Here is a 19,692-nt window from a genome sequence, read left to right as displayed (position 1 = left end):
AAGCAGCGTCTTCTTGAACACAGAGCAGTCGTTGATGGTTTTATTTGTTTGTCAAATACAGGGATAGTCCATGTACAGAAGAACCAGAAGATTTCTGTCAAGAAGCTGTACAATATTTACACAAAGGCTTTACTTTTGAAAGTAGCACAGTATTAGATTGTTCCAAAATAAGACTCAGAATACAGACAAAAGACAAACAAATAAAAACAAATTTCCATTTTAAATAGTACTAATACATAATCCCTCCCTAATGGGAACCAGATGCATCGCTCTCACTTTATTATCTCTGTAGAATGGATTGCAATAATACCGCTTCGCGTAGCTCGAAATAGTTTTGTTCTACTCTGTCTTTCGCTTCTCTTCTGTAACAGATAAAAACAATAATACGTTTTCCATGGAGTCCACCCACCTTTGACGAGCAAAAAGGAAGACAGTTCAGAAGATCCATTAATAACATCTGAACAACCATTATTTTATATGGTTTGTATTGTATGTGCGAATTCCCATTAAAAATGTCTTTATAAATAATAAAAATGTATTCCTTTAGCTCACGTGTGGAGACTAATGCGTTGAATGTCATCACATGTGGTTGCACGCAGCTTCCCATGACTGCATTCCCTTCTGCACTCGTTTAGAAAACACAACCGTCACTCTCTCGCTCTCGTTTCAGAAAACTGATATCGTCTTTAAAAAATTATTCATGTAAAATTCAGTAACAGTTTCCTCCTGTCAGTTAGTCCCGTGCCGAATCGGTCGATCCGAAAGTATAAAGACTTCACACAGTATTTTCCTTCAACTGTAGCTCCATGGGTCTGTGTACCATTTTTTGAAAATACGGTCAAATCTGATCTCAGTTTGGTCGCATCCTGAGATCAGATATGCCTGAACGCTCAGGAGGGATCCTGCATGTTTGCAGACGTTTGTAAAGAGTTAATAGAGTTATTTTCTGGCGGCAACCTGCTGGGCTCATCGCCCGGTCCTCTCCTTTCTGTAAAACCGAGGTGGACAAGGAGGCAACAATAAATCCAGCTTCTTTGTACATCAATGCCTCCATGATTCCTCAACGAAGATTCTCCTGTTTCGTGCTTTTCCTCTCTGTCTTAAGCTTTGGTGCTGAGGGTCATCAGCTCTAAGAAGGAGTTGAAGAGCATCTCCAGCCAGCTCTGATTGGCCATGCACTGCTGAACAACTTCCTCTTGTCCAGGATCTTCTGAAGCCTGCTCTATAGTGTTCGTCTAAAAAAAAATAGAGAAAGATTTTCAAAGAAGATTTGCATTGCATTTGTTGACTGCAGCTGCTTATGGGAAATGTAGCTGGATCTTTACCTCTTTCTTACAGTGTAAGAAGGTATGATATTTATAATGATGCAGTGAATGGTAGAGACTGTAGAGTCGACATGTTTCTGTTGACAACTTCAGGTCCTGGAGGAGACAGGAATGGGGACGTTTGTATTAGAATTAGACTTTTATTGCTTCTACATTGTCCCTGTTAATTATTGGGTTGTGTAACTGGATTATTATATGATGTCTCTCTCTACAAGTAAAACCAAGTGGGATACTGTTACAAGTATACATTATTAAGTGTATAAAATACTTTTAATCATTCAAACTCAAATATTGCACATCCATTTATTGACTAATAATATATGCAACAATTCAAAAGACAAGGGTTGCTAAAATATTTTTGAAGGATGTCTCATATGCTCACAAAAATACAGTAAAAAATGGTAAACATTAGTACTGTAAAAATTTCCAAATAACATTGTCAAATATTACAATTAAAAATAAATCTTGTATTACTGAATATATTTTAAAATGTAATTTATTTCTGTGATGCATCATTACTCAAGTCTTCAGTGTCACATGAAATCTTTCTAATATGCTGATTTGCTGCTCAAGAAAACATTTCTTATTAATATCTCTGTTAAAACAGTTGTGCTGTTCAATATTTTAATGGAAACAGTGACACATTAGAATCTAGAATGGTCACTTTTGATCAATTGAATGCAGCCTTGATGAATAAAAGCATTATTTAAAAACAATAAAAATAAAAGATGTATTACAAATGAACAGCCCTATTAATTCTGTTTTAAATGAAGTGGGTGGGGCTGTGGGAAGCTGTCATAATCAGATCAGACTCAGAGGTCTGCAGCAAAAGAGATGTAGGTTTTGTTGACCTGTGGCTTGGGAACACTCTTTTTGATGCGGTTCAGGGTTTTGCGGTTGTAGCATTCACCACCCAGTCTGACCCTCACCGTCCCCGAGTCTACGGGCTCCGCTGTTATCTGAGGGAAAGTGTGAAGAGCTTCCTGTGGAGCAGAGACAGAAGAACAGAAGGAAATTAAACTCTTCATTTACATTTAAAAGGAACATGTGGATTTAGCTTCATGAAACTAATTTATTTCTGTCAGGACAAATCTCTGAGAGTTTAGCATGATAATATATAGACCTGGGTTTGGACACAAATTTCTAAATTAAATTGATTCTGATTCACAAGCTTGTGTTTTAATTCAATTTCCAATTGGATTACATTCAATTTCAGTTATTTTGGATATAATTTTGACATTTGTGACTAAAAATAGATGTGTGCGAACTGTAAAATGAATGTAGGAGCAAAAAAGCAAAATCCCTCATTTATTTTAATTTCATAAAAAAAGTCATCACTACATGAAATGGTAAAACAGACCTCTTGATTATTTCAAGGTGACTTATATTTGAGGATGGAAAAACTTAAATTGAGATACAGCCTATTGATTATTAAACTATGATTCATAATAAGACTCCTGGTGTTTTTCAGGCTTCTTTTGAATTAAAAATCAAGTTTTTTTTTCATTTTTTCTGGGCGTTACTGGTATTTTGTTTATGCAAAAAATGGTATTTAATTTAATTTCCATTTAATCCATAGTAAACTTTTGTAGTTCCTGGAAGAAAAGTCAAAGAACATTATTTGACATATTATTCAAGATATAGATTTGACCCATTCACTTAAAATGCATATATGCAATAATGTATAATTTAAGTGTAATGAACCAGAACTCGACATGGGATCCATATGCAGGCTTTATTGCAGAGACTCGTAGTCGTACAGGCAATGGTCAATACCAGCAATATCAGCAATGTAGGAAGAACAGAGGATCAAAATCCAGTAACAAGCAAGGGTCGGTAGGTAGGCAGCAAAGGTACGTATTCTCTCCTTAGTGTGAATTCTTTTCATACATTATATTCTGTTTATTTTATATGAAGGATGAAGAAAACATGAGAAATGAAACTAAGAAAAAATTTTATGAAGTCCTAGGAAACAAAAAAATGCTGCTGGAAAAAGTGCTTGAAAGTCCTTGGTTTTCAAAGCGCGGTCCCTGTATGAACCCTGTTGCTAAGGGACACGAAATAGAAACTGAGCAAAAAAATAATAATCAAGCAAGCACAAATATTAAGGTGAAGTACCTGGTGCTGAGAGTTCATACTGACTCGTTTCAAAAGCTTCCTCTTCTGCTCACTGAGAAGACTGTCAATCTTGCGCATTGGAGGAAGATATAATTCATCTGAAATAGCCGAAAATACAAAAAGAAGTGAACTTCTTCTGGTTTGGTAATGACAGAGCGCTACAGTAAGTTTGAGAGGTAATCACATTGGCTTACCTTCAGTGTCCTCTAGAGCCTGAATCATGTCCGGGTCGAGTGCCGTACTGACCAGCATCTCCACGTAGCTCCGGTACATCTCACGCATTGCTCGTGTGTTCAGGCCAGCTTTGACTGAGACTGCTGGACAGACACACATAGAGTTATATTCACATCAACGCACATCATAACTCCACACTGCCTGCTATTTTATGCCACATGACTGCATTTATTTGTGTGACTTAAAAGTCATTTTGCAATACAGTTGCACAAAAACAAGTCACATTTCACTAAATCAAAAGAATTTTTTTTTTTATATTTTACAAATTAACCAGACCAAGACCAATTTTATATTTTTCAGACATTATTTTTATGACAATTATGACGTCAACAATTCCTACAAAATCCTTATAATACTAATGCAGTTTTTCAATTTTATATATATTTTTTTAAATATGTGATTTCCATTATTCTTTGAAAACAAAAGGCGGTAAACAATTTAGAAATAAAACATCAAATAATAAGATTATATATTGAAAATTAAGATTTCGTATTACAATAATGATAAATAAAGTCAAAGAAAAATAAATAATGCGAATTTCTTTACAAATGATTTATCAAATATTTTATTTACAAAGTGTATATGGGCCTTTAAAATTATTATTATTTTTTTTGAATGGGCCCTATCATACACTTGGCGCAATGCAACGCAAGGCGCAGCACAAGTGTGTTCGTTAGTTTTAGTCCAGCGCCATTCAAATTTTCCCGTCAGCGCCATGTCATTTAATTAGCAAATGCATTTGCACCCATTTGTGCACCCGTGGGCGTGCTGGTCTAAAAAAGAGGTGTGTTCAGGCACATTGCTGGCGCAATGCTATTTTTACGAGCTAAAAATAGACTGCACCATAGACAAACTCAAACCTGGTCTAAAGTCTGGCGCAATGTTTTTTCTCCAAGAGGTATGAGAATGCAGTGTAGATCCCAGAGTGTTTGTGAGCATGATTTAATATTTTTATCTAATGAAAAATGCTGTCCCTTTTATATTTAGTTTGAAGAGAAAGAGGTAGAGAAGACTGGTTTTGTTGCCTCGTTTTTGGATTTTCTAAAGTCCGGAAAAAGGCCATCAGGGTTGTCAACAGGGTCAGCTGACAGCACTGGAAATGAAGATGCCTCTCCTCACACAGACATGCCAAATATTACAAATTAAAGGACTGCAATGCATAAGAATTTTTTGTAGGCTAATTAATTACCCATTACTCATTAAGAGAATAGGGACAAACCGTTTAGACCATGCGCCCAGGCGCATCAACAGTTTTTCCGTCGTTAAAATAGCAAAAGTGGATTTGGACGCGCCCTGAGTGTACCTGCGCAGTCCACTTTACACTTTAAGTTTAGATCATTGAAATAAGGCCCTACGTGTTACAATGTTGCATTTGGCACACATTAAAGTTGAACTGAACTATAGGCTTTTCTTTTCTATGCAAAACATAATTTCCACATTTTTGTCTTTTGATTTCAGGGAAAAATATAATCTATGAAAATACAGTTTAAAGAAAATTATCTATTTTTATTCAAAAAGTTTACAATACAGATGTCTTAATGATAAATAAAAATGCACATTCAAGATGACTGCAATGTTAATTTGTCACATCAGAAAAGTACAATGCACATCTGAGTAAATGGATGCCATACATATTAAAAGTAAACTCACTTTCATCCTCACTTGCTGAGGAGTCGGAGTCTGAAGACGAGGGTACTTCCTTCAGCCACATCCTGCGTTTCTTAGGCGGAGGTTCGGCCTTCACCTTTGGTGGCTGAGGTTTGGCAGAGCGCTCAGTCTTCTTCTCCTGTCCACCGCTCTTCTTCTCCTCCTTCACCTTCCCTCGTTCTGTCACCGCTGCTCGTTTCTCAGGCTTCTGAGGTGGCGGAGGAGGAGGTGATGCTTTCTTTTCTTTCTCTTTCTCTTTCTTTTCTTCCTTCTCCTTGGTTTTAAGCACTTTGTCTCTGTCCCGCTGTTCCTTTAGCCGAACATTGTTCTTCTCTCGACTTTCACGTGGCTCTTTAATCTTGTCTCTGTCTTTTTCAGTCCTCTCTAAAGGAGTCTGGTTGTTGGGGGGTGGCGCTAACTTCGGAAGAGGTTGAGACTGTCTCCTATAAAGTAAAAAACAACACCTTTATCAAGCATGTCAACAGTACAAAACATGCAAGTTACCTTACCCTAGATGAATAGACATAAGGGCTATATTGGCGTCCACACTAGCAGCGTCTGCCACTTTAAATTGAAAATTTAAATTGAAAGGAGTAAAGTAACAGTATGAACAAAGCTCACTTGAATCTGTTCTAGATCATTAGACATAATTTGTTGTCATTGCTTCTTTGACTTGACAACACAGCAAGATAAAGGGGCTGAAATACCTCAGGTTGACAGCCCTGTGCCAGGGCTTACGGGAACAGACCCTCACGTAGTCTTTTTTGTTTATGTTTTCCAGAAACTTCACATACAGCCGCTGATAGCGCTTTTTGGCATCCCCGAAGTAACCCAGATACTGAGAGGAAGCAGAGAGGAGAAGGAGACAAAAGAGGACACAACATTTAGAAACTGACAGTGACACAGCTTAAAATACAAAAACAGGGGACAGAACAATCAAAGTTGTGCTGAAAAATACTGTACTATCCAATAAGCACTGCTCACATTACTCCCATCATTTACATTTATGCATATGGCAGATGCTTTTATCCAAAGCGACTTTCCATTCAAGGTATAAATTTTATCAGTTCATGCATTCCCTGGGAATCGAACCCATGACCATGGTGTTGCTAGCACTATTCTCTACAGTGAAATACAGGAATGCTCGATTTTAACAATTTCTGAACAAAATACGAGTGATTCTTAATGCCACAATGCTTGGGTGTTGCCATGATGTTGCTTTGCGATTACAAAGGTGTTATAAATGGCAGTTTGATCAAGTGCTGCGTAGGTGAATAGGATCAGCCTGTTTTATTTTCCATCAGACAATAATAGAAAGTCTGATCATTCTGAAAATGAATAGTAACTTTACAAGTAGAAGGTAGCTGAAACATTATGTGCTGCTTTTTACAAATGTTGTGATTGGTCATGACTCACATTACTAGTAGCACAAAACTGTCTCTGTCCATCCTTAATCTCGGGAGAAAACTTCTGTAGCAGAGCTTTCTGTACACGCCAAATAGGAGGAGACTCTCGTCCTGTCTGCAGGGCCAACTAGAGAGACACTCAAAATTAAACCTACATACCACATATTTATCTGCACATATGGATTACACACATGCTGAAAAAGACCTAAAAAGAAAGAGAATTGACTGCTGTACCTTCAGACTCCTGATGTCCTCAATTCGCACCACAAACTCATCTCTCTCTCTGAAAATACCCTCGCCTCCGCTCTCGCTCTCATCCTCATCAGTCTCGCCGACTATGGCAGCACCGCTCTGTTTCTGTGCCAAGTGCAACGGTAGAATTTGAGGGGCCGGGGGCTCTTCAGGAGAGGCGGGCTGTTCAACGGACTCCTGTACGAGAGGTGTACTGGGCGAAGACGGGCTGGAGGACAGAGTAGACTCTACAGGAGGAGCAGGTAGAGGACACGGGACAGGCACAAAGGAAGCCACAGGACTGGGTGGATGCGAGGACTGTTGTGGAGGTGATTTCTGTGAGGGAGAAGGACTGTCCTCCTGTGGAGGAAGAGGAGAGGGAACGGGTGGAAGCGGTGATGGCGAGGAGGTGGAGGAGGGAGCAGGTGATGATGGGGAAACTGGGAGAGAAGGGGGAGCTTGGGCTTCAATAGCTTCTTTGGGTGAGTCTGCAAGAGAGAACGGTACTCTTAAATTTTCAACCACCCACAGTATTAACAAAATAAAACATAAAACATGTTAAATTGTGTCTTAATCATGCAAGGTTTTAAAAGCAAGGCACAGGTGTTTGTGAAGCTGCTTAATTCATCCTATTTTCCAAAAATAACCCTCACCTTCAACATTGGGGACACTCAGCAGCTCCATATCTGAGACTTTCTCTTTCTCTTCTTTGTCTTGCTCCACTGCCTCTTCTAGATCTTTCTCTTTCTCTTTTTCTTCCTTTTCTTCTTCCTGCTCTTCTCTTTGCAATCTTGCAGGCTCAACGGAGTGGGTGTGGGTGTGCGAGGGCGGGTGTGCATGCAGTGGTGGTTGAGGGCTGAGGGCTGGTGGCTGCTCTGTTGGTGTCAGTGGTTCGGGAGGAGGTGGAGGAGGGGGTGGTGGAAGTGAAGGAGGCTGCATTGTGGAGGTGAGTTGAGGAGTGTCATACAGGGCAGAGATTGCAGAGGAGATGCTCTTTTGCAGGTCCTGGTTCTTTCCGACAGAGTCCTCCTCATCGGACGAGAAGGAGGGCAATGTCTCAAGGTTCCTTTTCAGCTCTTCATCCAAACGCTTGCATGGGCTAGGACAGCCACCCAAAGACAGTCCTCCATCACTTTCACCATCTCCATATCCAGATACAGCTGCAGCAGCTGGGGGAGGTGGAGGTTGAGGGGATAATGGGCGAATGCCTCCACTTTTCCCAGGAGAGGAATCTTCATTTCCAGTGCTGTCAGCTGACCCTGTTGACAACCCTGATGGCCTTTTTCCGGACTTTAGAAAATCCAAAAACGAGGCAACAAAACCAGTCTTATCTGCCTCTTTCTCTTCCAACTTAATATGAAAGGGACAAAATTTTTCATTAGATCAAAATATTTAAACATGCTCACAAACACGGCTCTGGGATCTACACTGCATTCTCATACCTCTTGGCATTTGGACTTCTTGTCTTGAGGTCTGTTCATGTCAGGCACTCCAGGAGTCCCAGGGCTCAATCCCAAAGAGGGTGCTGAACCAAGGGAACCATCTGAGAGAGCCGGATCAGTGCCTGACAAGGAATCTGTCCTCAACAAGGCATCAGAAGGTGGCATGGTTCCAACAGGAAGCTTAATCTAATAAAGAGAAATAAGACATTATAGAAAATTATCTAGAACATGATCAAAGCAGATGTCCCATCATTCAAAAAACTAATAGAGATGCACCGATAATAAAATTCTGGCAGACACTTATAAGCTGATTAGAGGTTGACCGATATTGGAATTTTTTTTTTTTTAAGGTTGGACCACACTCGTCAATAACGATTAATCGATTCATCGTTTTTAAAGTGGATACTGTATGAAAATGTATTTCATTTTTTACAAAAATGTATATTTAATATAAATTATATATTATATATTGATCATTAAAATGAATTAATAATTAATTAAAGGGGTCCTATTATGCCTTTTCAACTTTAGTCTGTAATGTTGCTGTTTGAGCATAAAAGAAGATCTACAACGTTACAAAGCTCAAAGTCCACTTCAAAAGGAGATATTTTATTTAACAGAAATCACTTTTCAAAAACTACAACAAATGATTTGTTTGGACTACAACAAATATTTTCCGGGATTTTTGATAACACAAATATTGACGAATGAAAAAAAGGCTGCTTTTCACAGCACATTTCGTATTACAGAAGACGGGCCTACATTTGATACAGGAACTATTTGAGTCGTTCATGCCAGACTGGGGAAAAAGGTGTTGTAATAATATAAAATATGTGAAATATAATGAAATTTTCGAACAACCTAGTATGAGGGCCTGTTCTAGAACAACCCCAACCCAAGACGTAGTAAAAGAGCATAATAGGACCCCTTCTGTAAACAGAAGCAACTCCAAAATCTAAAACTTTGTAGATGTTGAAATTTTATTAATCTTTAAATATCTACACAAAGGCCATAGTATTGAAATTGCATACATACGGATATTGTTTGTATGCTCTCACACTTTGATTGTTTCTATTCTAGAAAACACTTGATGATTATCTAATAAAAATAAAATACGGCAGTCGCACGCTGGGCAAAAGCACAGTGCTGCGTCTAGGAGAACTCAGGCATCAGGGATCACACACAAGAGACGCGTCACGTTCAGTTCAAGCAGTGGCCTGAAACAGTTTATTTAATCACCAAATGCAGAATCTAGTCAACAAATTAATTACTTTATAACGATATAAAAGCATACTGTAGTATGCTGTATACGCACTGCTTCTTTGTTGGTCTGAAATCCTTAGATCTGAATTGTTCCACGCAGTGCAGTGTCAGTTGTCAGTAGCACATGGTGTCAGTGATTCCACCTCTAGAGGCCACTCTCGCTCTCATACTGTATAATGACAGCAAGCCTTCTCAGCCACTCCAACAACTGACACAAACCGTAAATAAAACTATCAGCAAGGATTTTTGCGATAGCCAATAGTATCGGCAATCAACTATCAGTGCCGAATAATCGGCAAAACAGATAATCGGTCGACCTCTAAAACTGATAATTATCTTAATGCTAATGGGTCATAGATGGAAATGAGCATGTAATATTAAATATCCAATACTGAACAAAACTGTTACAAAAAAACTCTACTATCACCCAATAACTGATTTGGTCCCAATATATTGTTCATCTTCAACTACAAATGTTTGAACTCACATCAGTATATTATACGTTTTTACATTTGAACTGCTTACCTTGATGGGTTTGATTGGCTCCTGATGCTGTGGCTGCTGCTGTGATTGGTGATGCATTTGCTGCTGCATGTGTTGTTGATACATCTGATTTGGGTCTTTATTGGCCATCTCCATGTCCATCGTAGATTCATCCCGTCTGCCCCTGCCTCTGCCTCTTCCTCTGCCTCTGCCTCTTTCAGGAACATATCCTGTTCCATAATCTCCCATCATACCCCTAGAGTGGTGAGGTTCTGGCAATGGGCGTATACGTGGGCGTCCACGTGGCCTTGGAGGTCCTTCTCGTTTAGGCTTTGTGGGCTTTCTGCCTCTTTTCTTCGGTCCATCTTGTGGCATCAACTGTGGAGGGGGACCAAGAGATGGGTATCCAAAATCTAGATCACCCATTAAAGGGCTTAAAGTTCCCCCTCCCACACCACTTGTTTTGCGACAACTGGACACAAGGTCTGGTATGAGATCAGGAAGTCTGCTTCTGCTGTTGAGGCGAATGTCAGCTGGGATGTCAGCCTTATCCTCGTCATCTTCAAATTCATACTCCTGTGCATAGCTCTTCTTTGGCATGGAGTTTGGATCAGGTCTCTCCTTCAGTAGATGGAAGGAACTGGACTTAAGGAGCTTCTTTGGGCGAGAGGAACAGAAAATAGGAGAGGTAAGACCACCTGATCCAGACCCAGATCCCCCAGTACCTCCCATTTTGGCACCAGATCCTTCCCCCACTGTTCCAGTTGTCCCCATTCCAAGGTTAGCTGGATGAGATTGGATCAGTCCAAGCTGCTCTGTATTGACTGTAGATGGGAGCTCATGGGTCTTCAAGGAGTCAAGATCCAAATGCATGGTTCCATTGTCAGGCTCTGAAAGATCATGGCAATATTGCCCAAATCCTTGGTCACTGTGATGACCAAGCATATCATAGCTTGAACCTGTATTGTCTCCTCCTCCGGGCGTTGGTTTAATTCCTTCCATTCCTTCCTGCACTGCTTGGCCAGGTGCGACCCCATCTTGACCCTGCCCAGTTCCTCCTGAGCAAGTGGATTTGTACTCCTCTGTGCAGAACATATCCTCCATTCCAGGAAAGAATGAACGGTCCTCATCTGGGAGAAGAGAATCAGGAAAGCAGATGGATGTTAAAGGAACAAACCTCTGGCCCTGTTGGTTTTGATTATGGTTTTGATTTGATTTCACTGCTGGATTCCTAGTGTCAAAGTGGGGCTCTCCTTGATGCTGGTCAAGCTGAGATTGAGGAATCTGGGAGGTATGAGAGGGGTGAGATTGCTCTTGTTGCTGAGAAGCTGCTGAGGAGGCCTGTGGAGGAAGTTGATGATGGCTCTGCTGATTAGGATGGGAGGGATGAGGGTGTTGATGGTGGGAGTTAGAATGTGGAGGACCTTGTGACGATTGTTGCTGTTGGTGGTGATGGTGGGATAGGTGGTGTCCATGAGAAGTAGTTGATAAACTCATGTCTGGCTCAGGAAGATATGAGTGTAACTCTGAGGCATGATGCTGCGTTCGGTGGTGAGATGAAAGTCTTTGTTGCTCCTGGGATTGGTGCCTTTCTACACTTCCTGATGTTGCTGCTCCAGAATTCCCCCTGCTTCCTTCACCTCCTGTAATCTCATCCACCATTGCTCCCTCTTGGCTAGATGTCCGAGAGAGGGAATGCTCCAGCATGTCTAGTGAAGACACTGTGTTAGACTTAGGGCGGCTCTGGTCTTGCTGCTGGGTACCGTGACCATAGTGACCAGCTGCTTCCAAAGCCTGGGACTGAAGCTGGAGTTGGAGCTGGGATGTCTGGGGCTGGGAATGGGTCTCTGCTGACACAACTCCCCCAGCAGCTTCCATAAGGGCCTGCTGACTAACAGAATGCTGCTGTTGCTGAGGGTCTGTTTTGCTGCGGGTGTGGGACAACACAGACTGCAACAAATGAGGGGGTTGGCGAGACTGGTCAGTGGGAGAGTCCATAAGCGGCTGTGACTGGGAGTGACGTTGTTGCTGGGGTTGTTGTTGATGTTGTTGTGGATGTGACTGATGATGTTGAGTCTGCTGTTGATGTGCCTGTTGATGCTGATGGTGATGTTGCTGCACATCAGGTGTCTTACGTAGGTAAGCCATATCTCCTGAATCTTGAGTTTTTTTCTGAAGATCCATGTGTGGGTGAGAGTGTAGGTGCGAGTGCGTGGGTGTATGTGGTGTGTGTTGATGGTGGGAGGTGGATTGTTGAGGAATGGAGTGTTGGGAATACAGGTCACCCCGCCCATAATGTACCACAGATCCCAGAGAATCATGATGATGGTGAGGATGGGAGTGTGTTTGATCTGAACTCCCTCGTCCTCCATCACTTACAGTTCTGTTGCTTTTCTGCTGTGGTTGTTGTTGATGTTGCTGTTTATGCTGCTGTTGCTGCTGCTGATGTTGTTGTTGCTGTTGTTGTTGGTGCTGTTTCTTTAGGGACATCTCCAATTGACTGTCCAGTCCAGCTCCACTCCCTGTGCCAGCAGCATTAGAGGTGGCACTATGTGTTCGAATAACACTTTGAAGGTGGTACCTCTCTTCTGAGCTTTTGCTCATCTCATAAGCAAGCCCCTTATTTCCATCCTGACCCGGAAGGACTGGAGGCTGCTGGGTGGGTTGTATGGAATGATGGCTTTGAGGAGGATGGTGATGGGATGCTTGAGGGGCAGGACTCTGGGCTTGAAGAAGGTGCTGGATGAGGAAATCATCATCAACATCATCGTCCTGTTGTGACCTAGATTCTGTTACACCAAGTATGCTGTTATCAGACTTTGTTTTGGGAGGAGCAGAGGGGTGATAGGGTTGTGATCGAGGTCCTCTTGTGTCTGGGTACCCTTGTGGAGAAGGAAGAAATGAAGGCGAGAGAACAGAAGATAGATATTTGTTGGATCCTGTTCCAACAGGTGACTGAGCAGGTCGTGAAGGTGCAGGAGAATGCAGACCAGGGCGGATGATTCCAGAATTGCCAGATGGAGATGGACTTGAATCATTGATGTGGTAAGATCCACCACCTCCTCCACCTCCCACACTACCACTGGCTCCAGTTCCTGTACTGCCTCCACTACTACTACCACCAGTTGTTCCACCACTTGCTCCTGACCTAAGAAGGGCAGGAGAGTGTCCTGATGCACCATAACCCATTGAGGGACTTCCAGCACCCCCTAAAGATGATGGCAGAGATCCATAACCTGAATCAGTCCCATATATTGATTCTGATGAAAACGACTGACTTCCCAAATTCCCATACCCTTTACCCACTCCAGAGGTCCTAGCTGAAGGAAGATCATGAGTCTGTGGAGAACTGAATCCCCCATATGACTGGGAAAGGTGTGATGGGGGAGGCTGACTTGGAGAGAAAGACTGGGGTTGTGGATGAGGAGGGGTCTGGCCCGTTAGACCACTCGATGACTTGACTGGAGCCACTGGGGATCCATAACCCGAGAGGCACGACTTGGGAAGGGTTTGCTGGGTGGAATTAGAGGAGCTCTGAGGGCCCTGGGAATGTGACTGGGGTGGAGGGGGTACAGTCTGGGTTGGTGGCTGTTGACGAGAGGATGCAGAGGCAGAAGTGGAGGTTGGAATGGAATTAGACTGACGAGCACTAGCAGATGCAGAGGAGGAGGAAGAGGATGAAGATGAGGATGAAGCAGAAGAGGCAGAAGGTGGTGTGTGGGGGGTTCTGGAAGAGGATGCAGATCCAGCAGAGGAGTAACCACTACTGGAGCTGCTCTTTGTCCCTTTTCCAGCCCCAACAGAGGATGAGGATGATGATGACCCATAAGAAGGTTGGATTATTGGTCTGTACTGTTCTGTCCTGGGGGAGGGTTTATGGTCTGAGGAAGGACTGTGTTCACCTAGGGGACTGCAAGAGAGGCCAGGATGGCGAGTATGAGTGGCTTGCTGATATCCTGACACTCCACAGCTAAGGTAGTGCTGGAGAGGGTGAGGGGTGGATGAGGGGGCTTGTGCTGGTGAGGGACGCTGGTAGTGTTTAATTACACTGTCTTGTCTTGGTACTGTACGCTCTTGGGATGTCTGAGGTGGAGCAGGGGTAGAGGAAAACACAGAGGCACTGTACAACTGGGAGGACTGGTCTTGAAGCTGGGAGGACAACAAGTTGAACTGGTGAGACTGTATATGGCGGGCAGAAACTGAGGCTGCAGAGGAGGCTTGTGCAGATGTGACCCCACCCCCAGTTGGATCATGACTTCCACGGTAAGCCGCAGCTGCACCCTGTGATGACAACAGGCGGTCAAAACCCAGACTTGATTGAGAAGGTGTCTTGATGTGGAGTAAAGGATCATGGGGTGACAAGAGGCCATTGGAGGTGGGGCTGAAAGTGGGCGTGTCCTGTAAGGACAATGAGGGGGTCACACCAGGAAAGGACCGCCCTGAGAATGGCGCTGGGTGCTGATAGGCAGACAAAGCAGAAGAGGATGGAAAGGATCCAGATCCAGGAAGAGCACTAGAGATGAAAAGCTCTGCAGGGGCAGGTGTGTGCATGGCTAAAATTTGTAGAGAAAAAAAAAAAAACACACACACATAAAACAGAAGCTAAGTCTAAGAAAACATACTAAATTAGTAATTTTAAACACATAATAAGTAAAAAAATAATACTGACTTTCGACATCTGTGCACACTGAGTTATTACAAGAGCCAATTAATATTTTTTAATATGTGGCTTACAAATTGTTGCTATGGCAACAGTGTTGGCAGTGCTAGCTGAATGCACTTACAGTTCACCAGAATTTCCTTTATATATTCAGTACATCTGATGCAAACAGTGACAGTGCATTTTTGATCTGATGCTTACAAAATATGTAATATTATTTTGTTGTACATTATTCAAATATACCTATGCAAACTTCACACAACTCAGTAAGCCAACCTTACCAGTCTGCCATGATGGAGTGCGAAACTGAGATAGGAGGGATGAGGCAGATGGAGGTGGCTGTGGACCCCGGGACTCTAGTGCAGATATAAGGTTCATAACCGATGGATCTGGGCCTGACGGACTTGCATGGTGCAGCCCTGCATCAAAAAGTCCAGACAGGCCTAAGAAAAACATACATGAAAAAAAAAGCATTTAATGAGCGCATTTTGGCATCCAAGACTACTGCAGACTATCAAGTAGTTTTAGCAGATCTCTTGACCACATTACAGTTCCATATCACTTTGCATAGTTAACTGTAATAAAGGTCATGCAGTTTGCACAAAAAGGTGATGTCAGTGCTGCCCTGACGATTTTATCAGTTAGCCTATAAAGTGTAGCAACTTAAAGCCTAAACATGACATTTCTCCCTAGCAAGGTAATAACAGTGCTGTTTAGAGATGCACAGAGGTAGCCTAATTCACACAAACTCTCTCTCTTTACCTGTCTCTTTCTTTTTGTGAAAATTTGGTATTGTGTGCGACAAGCCTAGTCTTGACTTATACATTATTGCTTCAAATCAATCATGGTAGTCAGAAAGAAGGATGAGATTATGTGATGAGCTTTATGATATAAGCTACTTTTGGGCAGACTGTGCTTCAAAACCTCAGGAATGCAGTCCATCATCTTTCTGCAAGTGTGTCCACATCACAACCATTAAAAATTAACTGCCAAACAAGTACACATCTAAAACTTTTCTGGGCTTGCTGTGATCAACAACAATCTGCAATCACTTCATAAATCAATCACTACATCAATTAATGATCAGCATTCGTCATAAACAAAAATTAGATGTCCCACAAGTGCTGTGATACTATACACTTCAGTTTTCTAGAAAGTAACCAAACCAGATGTTTGAACGTGAAGTCAGAGTAGTGTCACTCACCCAGGCTCCTTCCAGCTGCACCCCAAGCCCCACCTTGGCCAGATCCACCAGGATGGTGATTGGTAGCATAACCCTGCAGGGGATGGGGAGTGGCGTAGGCTTGGCGATGAAGAAGTTCAGACTCTGGATGTGATGATCTAGAGCTGCCGTACACCAAGCTGACGAGAACAGGGATCACCAGTGACTTAAGCATTGATTATCAATGATGCTTGCAGCAAGTGTAAAAACCTAGACAGATTTCAGTTTTCCTATGGTAATCTCTGTACAGTGATGCAAAACCAAGTTTCTTAATAAGCAATATTTTAATAGGTATTAAATTGGTATATATAACTTGTCGCCTAATTCAATTTTATTAAGTTTCATAATTAAAAATAAGTACAAAATGCAAATATATGTATATATATGTATATATATATATATATATATATATATATATATATATATATATATATATATATATATATACTTCCGCATACAATATATCTATACATTTATAATTCACTATAACAAACCTGAACAGTATTTCTGAGTTATTGAACTAAAAAAAAAAAAAAATGTATTAACACAAATTTGAATTCCATGCCATCAGAAACGCCCCAGTAGTATAGTGCAATAATGTTTTATTTTTTTAATATCTTTTATATAGTAAATAATTAACAATGTTTTATTAACATTTTTATTATTAAATTTAGATATTGTGAGTTGTATTACAGTGGCATTCTTAGTTAATCCTTATCTTATCATGGGGATTTAATTTAGGATCTCATTTAAAGCGTCAAACTTCTCAGATATTAAAATATTAATATTGAGATATTAAATTATACTTACAAATAAAAAATTAATGCACTAACCCAAATGTTAATCCGAACTATATCCCATCAGACACCAGCCACTGTCACAATGCAGAATAATGCTTTTTTGTTATAAATACAGGCCTATTCCATGTTATAAATTGTTAATAACGTGTTTCATTAGCAATACTGGATATTTTTATTATCATCTTTCCTGTTGGTTATGGTTCTGTACTGATGTATGAAAAACAATGTCAGTAAAGTAGAAAGAAACTGAAAATATTAAAATGTCAATTATTTTTAAATTAAAAACCAAACATGTTTTTATGAAAGCAATGATTTGTTGACTGGAATTCATGTCCTAATCTGTGACAGTGAGCTTTAGCATCTGAGGCTAACTCGTTAGCAAAGAAACGCAGGTCGCTCCCATCTTCAAGAGCTAAGAGCTAGCTTAGGCAAGTCTTAGCTAACACGAAGGGGGGAATAAAATCTTACATCGGTTTTAAAATGTTCTTTTTGTTTTAGTTTAAATCAGTATTAGGCCCACATGCTACGACAACGTCAGCTGAACGGGAGCCACTCATCATCAGAGGCCGCGTAGCATTGTTTCCCCGATTTATAAAACAACACTAAATAGCAATACGCTCTAAACATGCACGTGCATTTCCAATGCAACTGTTCTGTTTAATGTTCACGTAGTGTGTTTTTATTCATTGGTGTCGTTAAAACTGTAAATAGGTAGCGTTAACGATAAAGCTGAAGGGTCTGCGGGTCGCTTCCTTTTTAACGATTTCTCGCTGTTTTCTCAGTGGACTTGACCCGAGCACCTCAATTATCAGGGATGGATGCTAAACAAATCTACGAGGCGATCTGTAATCAAACCGTGCGAGGAGACGTCACCCCGCCCCCCACCTCCCAAAACCGCACATTAGTCCATCAATCACACTTGAATTTCCAAAGCTGCAAGCCCTTGCTTATTTGAATAACAATGGCTACACTAACACCTTTTGACATCCTTCGCAAACGCATCGTCAGACGCAAATGCACGGGTTTGCTCGGTGTGTTTTGTGTTTTCAGCACGGCTGCATGCTCACCTCGCTTTGGCCGATCTCTCGTAGCTCCATCCGGCTCCTGCGCCCAGATCACCGAAGCCAGCTCCCGGGTAATTTCTGTCCATCTCTCCGCAGCAACGCGCGGCTGGATGCGAGCGAACGGTCTCGGTGCAAAACTGTTTAATGCACTGCAAGATCGCGGTTCCCCCGGTGTCAGTTTTTAATCATGCTTCCTGGTGAGAGACGACTAAGTCCATAAGAGTGAAAAAATGGCATATTGAAAAGGGAGAGGGAAATGGAGGGGAGGAGGAGATGAGTACGTGATAGAGGGGGTGTTCACCACAGAAATAACTCACCTCCTTTTCAACCTTTTCTCATTTAAAACCAGTTCGAGTAATGCCATGCTCCTGGCGGGCTGCGAGGAATTCGGTTTGACCGATAAATTACTGACGGACGCATATGACCGTACACGTCCTTTCCCTCGTTTCTCCTCCCCTTCGGCTACTTTACTTGTATGAAATATGCATCAACCGAGCTACATTACGCATGCAACGGTTTTGCGAGCGAATCTCAAAAGCGATGTTTAAATCCCAGCCACAATGTTGTTGTTGTTGAGAGCCAGCAGCGAGCTAGCCCTGTCGACGCATCAAAATAAGATGGTGTTGCTGCCGTGTTCTCGGTAAACCGTAAATCCCTTTCCTTCACTCGCTTCGGCTTTGCGTTCGACTCAACGGTTTCACACACAGACGCTGCGCGCGGACCCCGCACGGTTCGCTTGGACGTCAAACTCGAGGCCTCCTTTTTTCATAATATTAGTCATTTTCTCTCAAAGACGCCATATTTGAAGGCGGCCGTGTCTCTCTCTCTCTCTCTCTCTCTCTCTCTCTCTCTCTCCTCCCTCCCCTCTGTCTCTCTCTCCTCGCGCGGCGTCTGGTCCTCCTCACCTCCGCCTCCCCTCGGCCTTCACGGTATTACCGGAACACTCTGCTCCCTCGTTTTCAACCAAAATGGTCAGAGGAGGGGGAGGCATTGGGAGATGTCTATTTGACGTCTGCTTTTACATCTGCACGTTTCCTATCAGACGTTTATAAGATGCCTTTAAGATGCTTATGATTTGTGGGTTTGCATGAAAATCATTTAGCATGTGTTTTTACATATCAGCCTGCTGCCACACTCTGTATGGAATGGAATTATAATCGCAGGCCTTGTAATAATACAGTTATACCAACAGTATGGATATTTCTACCTGTTCTAACATTTAAAACCCATTTTATTGGTGTAATCTAATGTAGTAGTTTATTCAGTCATACTTACACAATGATTGTTAACAACATTCATTGTAAAAAAATAAAATAATAAATAAATAAAACCTAATCAAACCCATCTGAAACCTAGTTTATTTATATGTTGCGACAGAATACCGGTATGTACAATGAAAACATTAGTTTTGGTGTTTTTCGAACTCAAAATTTACATTTTGTGTTTAATTGAATGTTACTTGCTGTAATTGTGAAAATTCCTAGCAGTTTCAGAGTTAAAAAATAATAATCTGCACAAATGTAGTTTTCAGTTTACACATAAAAAAGTGATTTTTTCAAAGCTGTTAATAAAAAAAAGACTACTAGAGTAAGTTTTACAAGAAAATACTATTTCAGTCAATTGTTTTGTTGTTGTTGTTGTTTTTTTTTTTTTTTTGTGCAAAATTTGCTAGCAATTTAAGATTTTCAATCCTGCACCATTTTTTCTGTTTAGCTGGTTCTGTATGTTGATTTCAAACAACAAACATTATAGATTAATGTTTCTGTTATTTTTGTAAAGAAAAGCACTGTTAAATTT

General features: G+C 41.4%; 1 protein-coding gene across 3 annotated transcripts; it reads right to left on the bottom strand.

Moving 5' to 3' along the window:
• Window positions 1-26: 26 nt before the first annotated feature.
• prr12a (proline rich 12a) lies at window positions 27-18,751 on the bottom strand. 3 transcript variants are annotated; one of them, XM_026223157.1, is made up of 16 exons: window positions 18,213-18,751; window positions 17,899-18,103; window positions 16,014-16,171; window positions 15,091-15,252; window positions 10,192-14,702; window positions 8,404-8,589; window positions 7,615-8,311; window positions 6,965-7,449; window positions 6,741-6,857; window positions 6,032-6,162; window positions 5,328-5,767; window positions 3,638-3,760; window positions 3,444-3,541; window positions 2,177-2,308; window positions 1,326-1,421; window positions 27-1,235 (listed from the first exon to the last, which is right to left on the bottom strand). In XM_026223157.1, the coding sequence occupies exons 2-16, from the start codon at window positions 17,979-17,981 to the stop codon at window positions 1,101-1,103; spliced, it is 7,554 nt and encodes a 2,517-aa protein (XP_026078942.1). In that variant the 5' UTR covers window positions 17,982-18,103; window positions 18,213-18,751; the 3' UTR covers window positions 27-1,100. The 3 variants fall into 3 exon arrangements, with proteins under 3 accessions (XP_026078942.1, XP_026078941.1, XP_026078943.1); XM_026223156.1 differs by having other exon boundaries at window positions 17,899-18,089; XM_026223158.1 differs by having other exon boundaries at window positions 3,638-3,757; window positions 17,899-18,089.
• Window positions 18,752-19,692: the final 941 nt, after the last annotated feature.

The sequence above is a fragment of the Carassius auratus genome, chromosome 37 (assembly GCF_003368295.1).
Source record: "Carassius auratus strain Wakin chromosome 37, ASM336829v1, whole genome shotgun sequence".
In the NCBI taxonomy this organism is placed as follows: Eukaryota; Metazoa; Chordata; class Actinopteri; order Cypriniformes; family Cyprinidae; genus Carassius; species Carassius auratus.
Note: the sequence above shows the minus strand (reverse complement) of the source record. Positions and strands in the feature narration are given on the sequence as shown.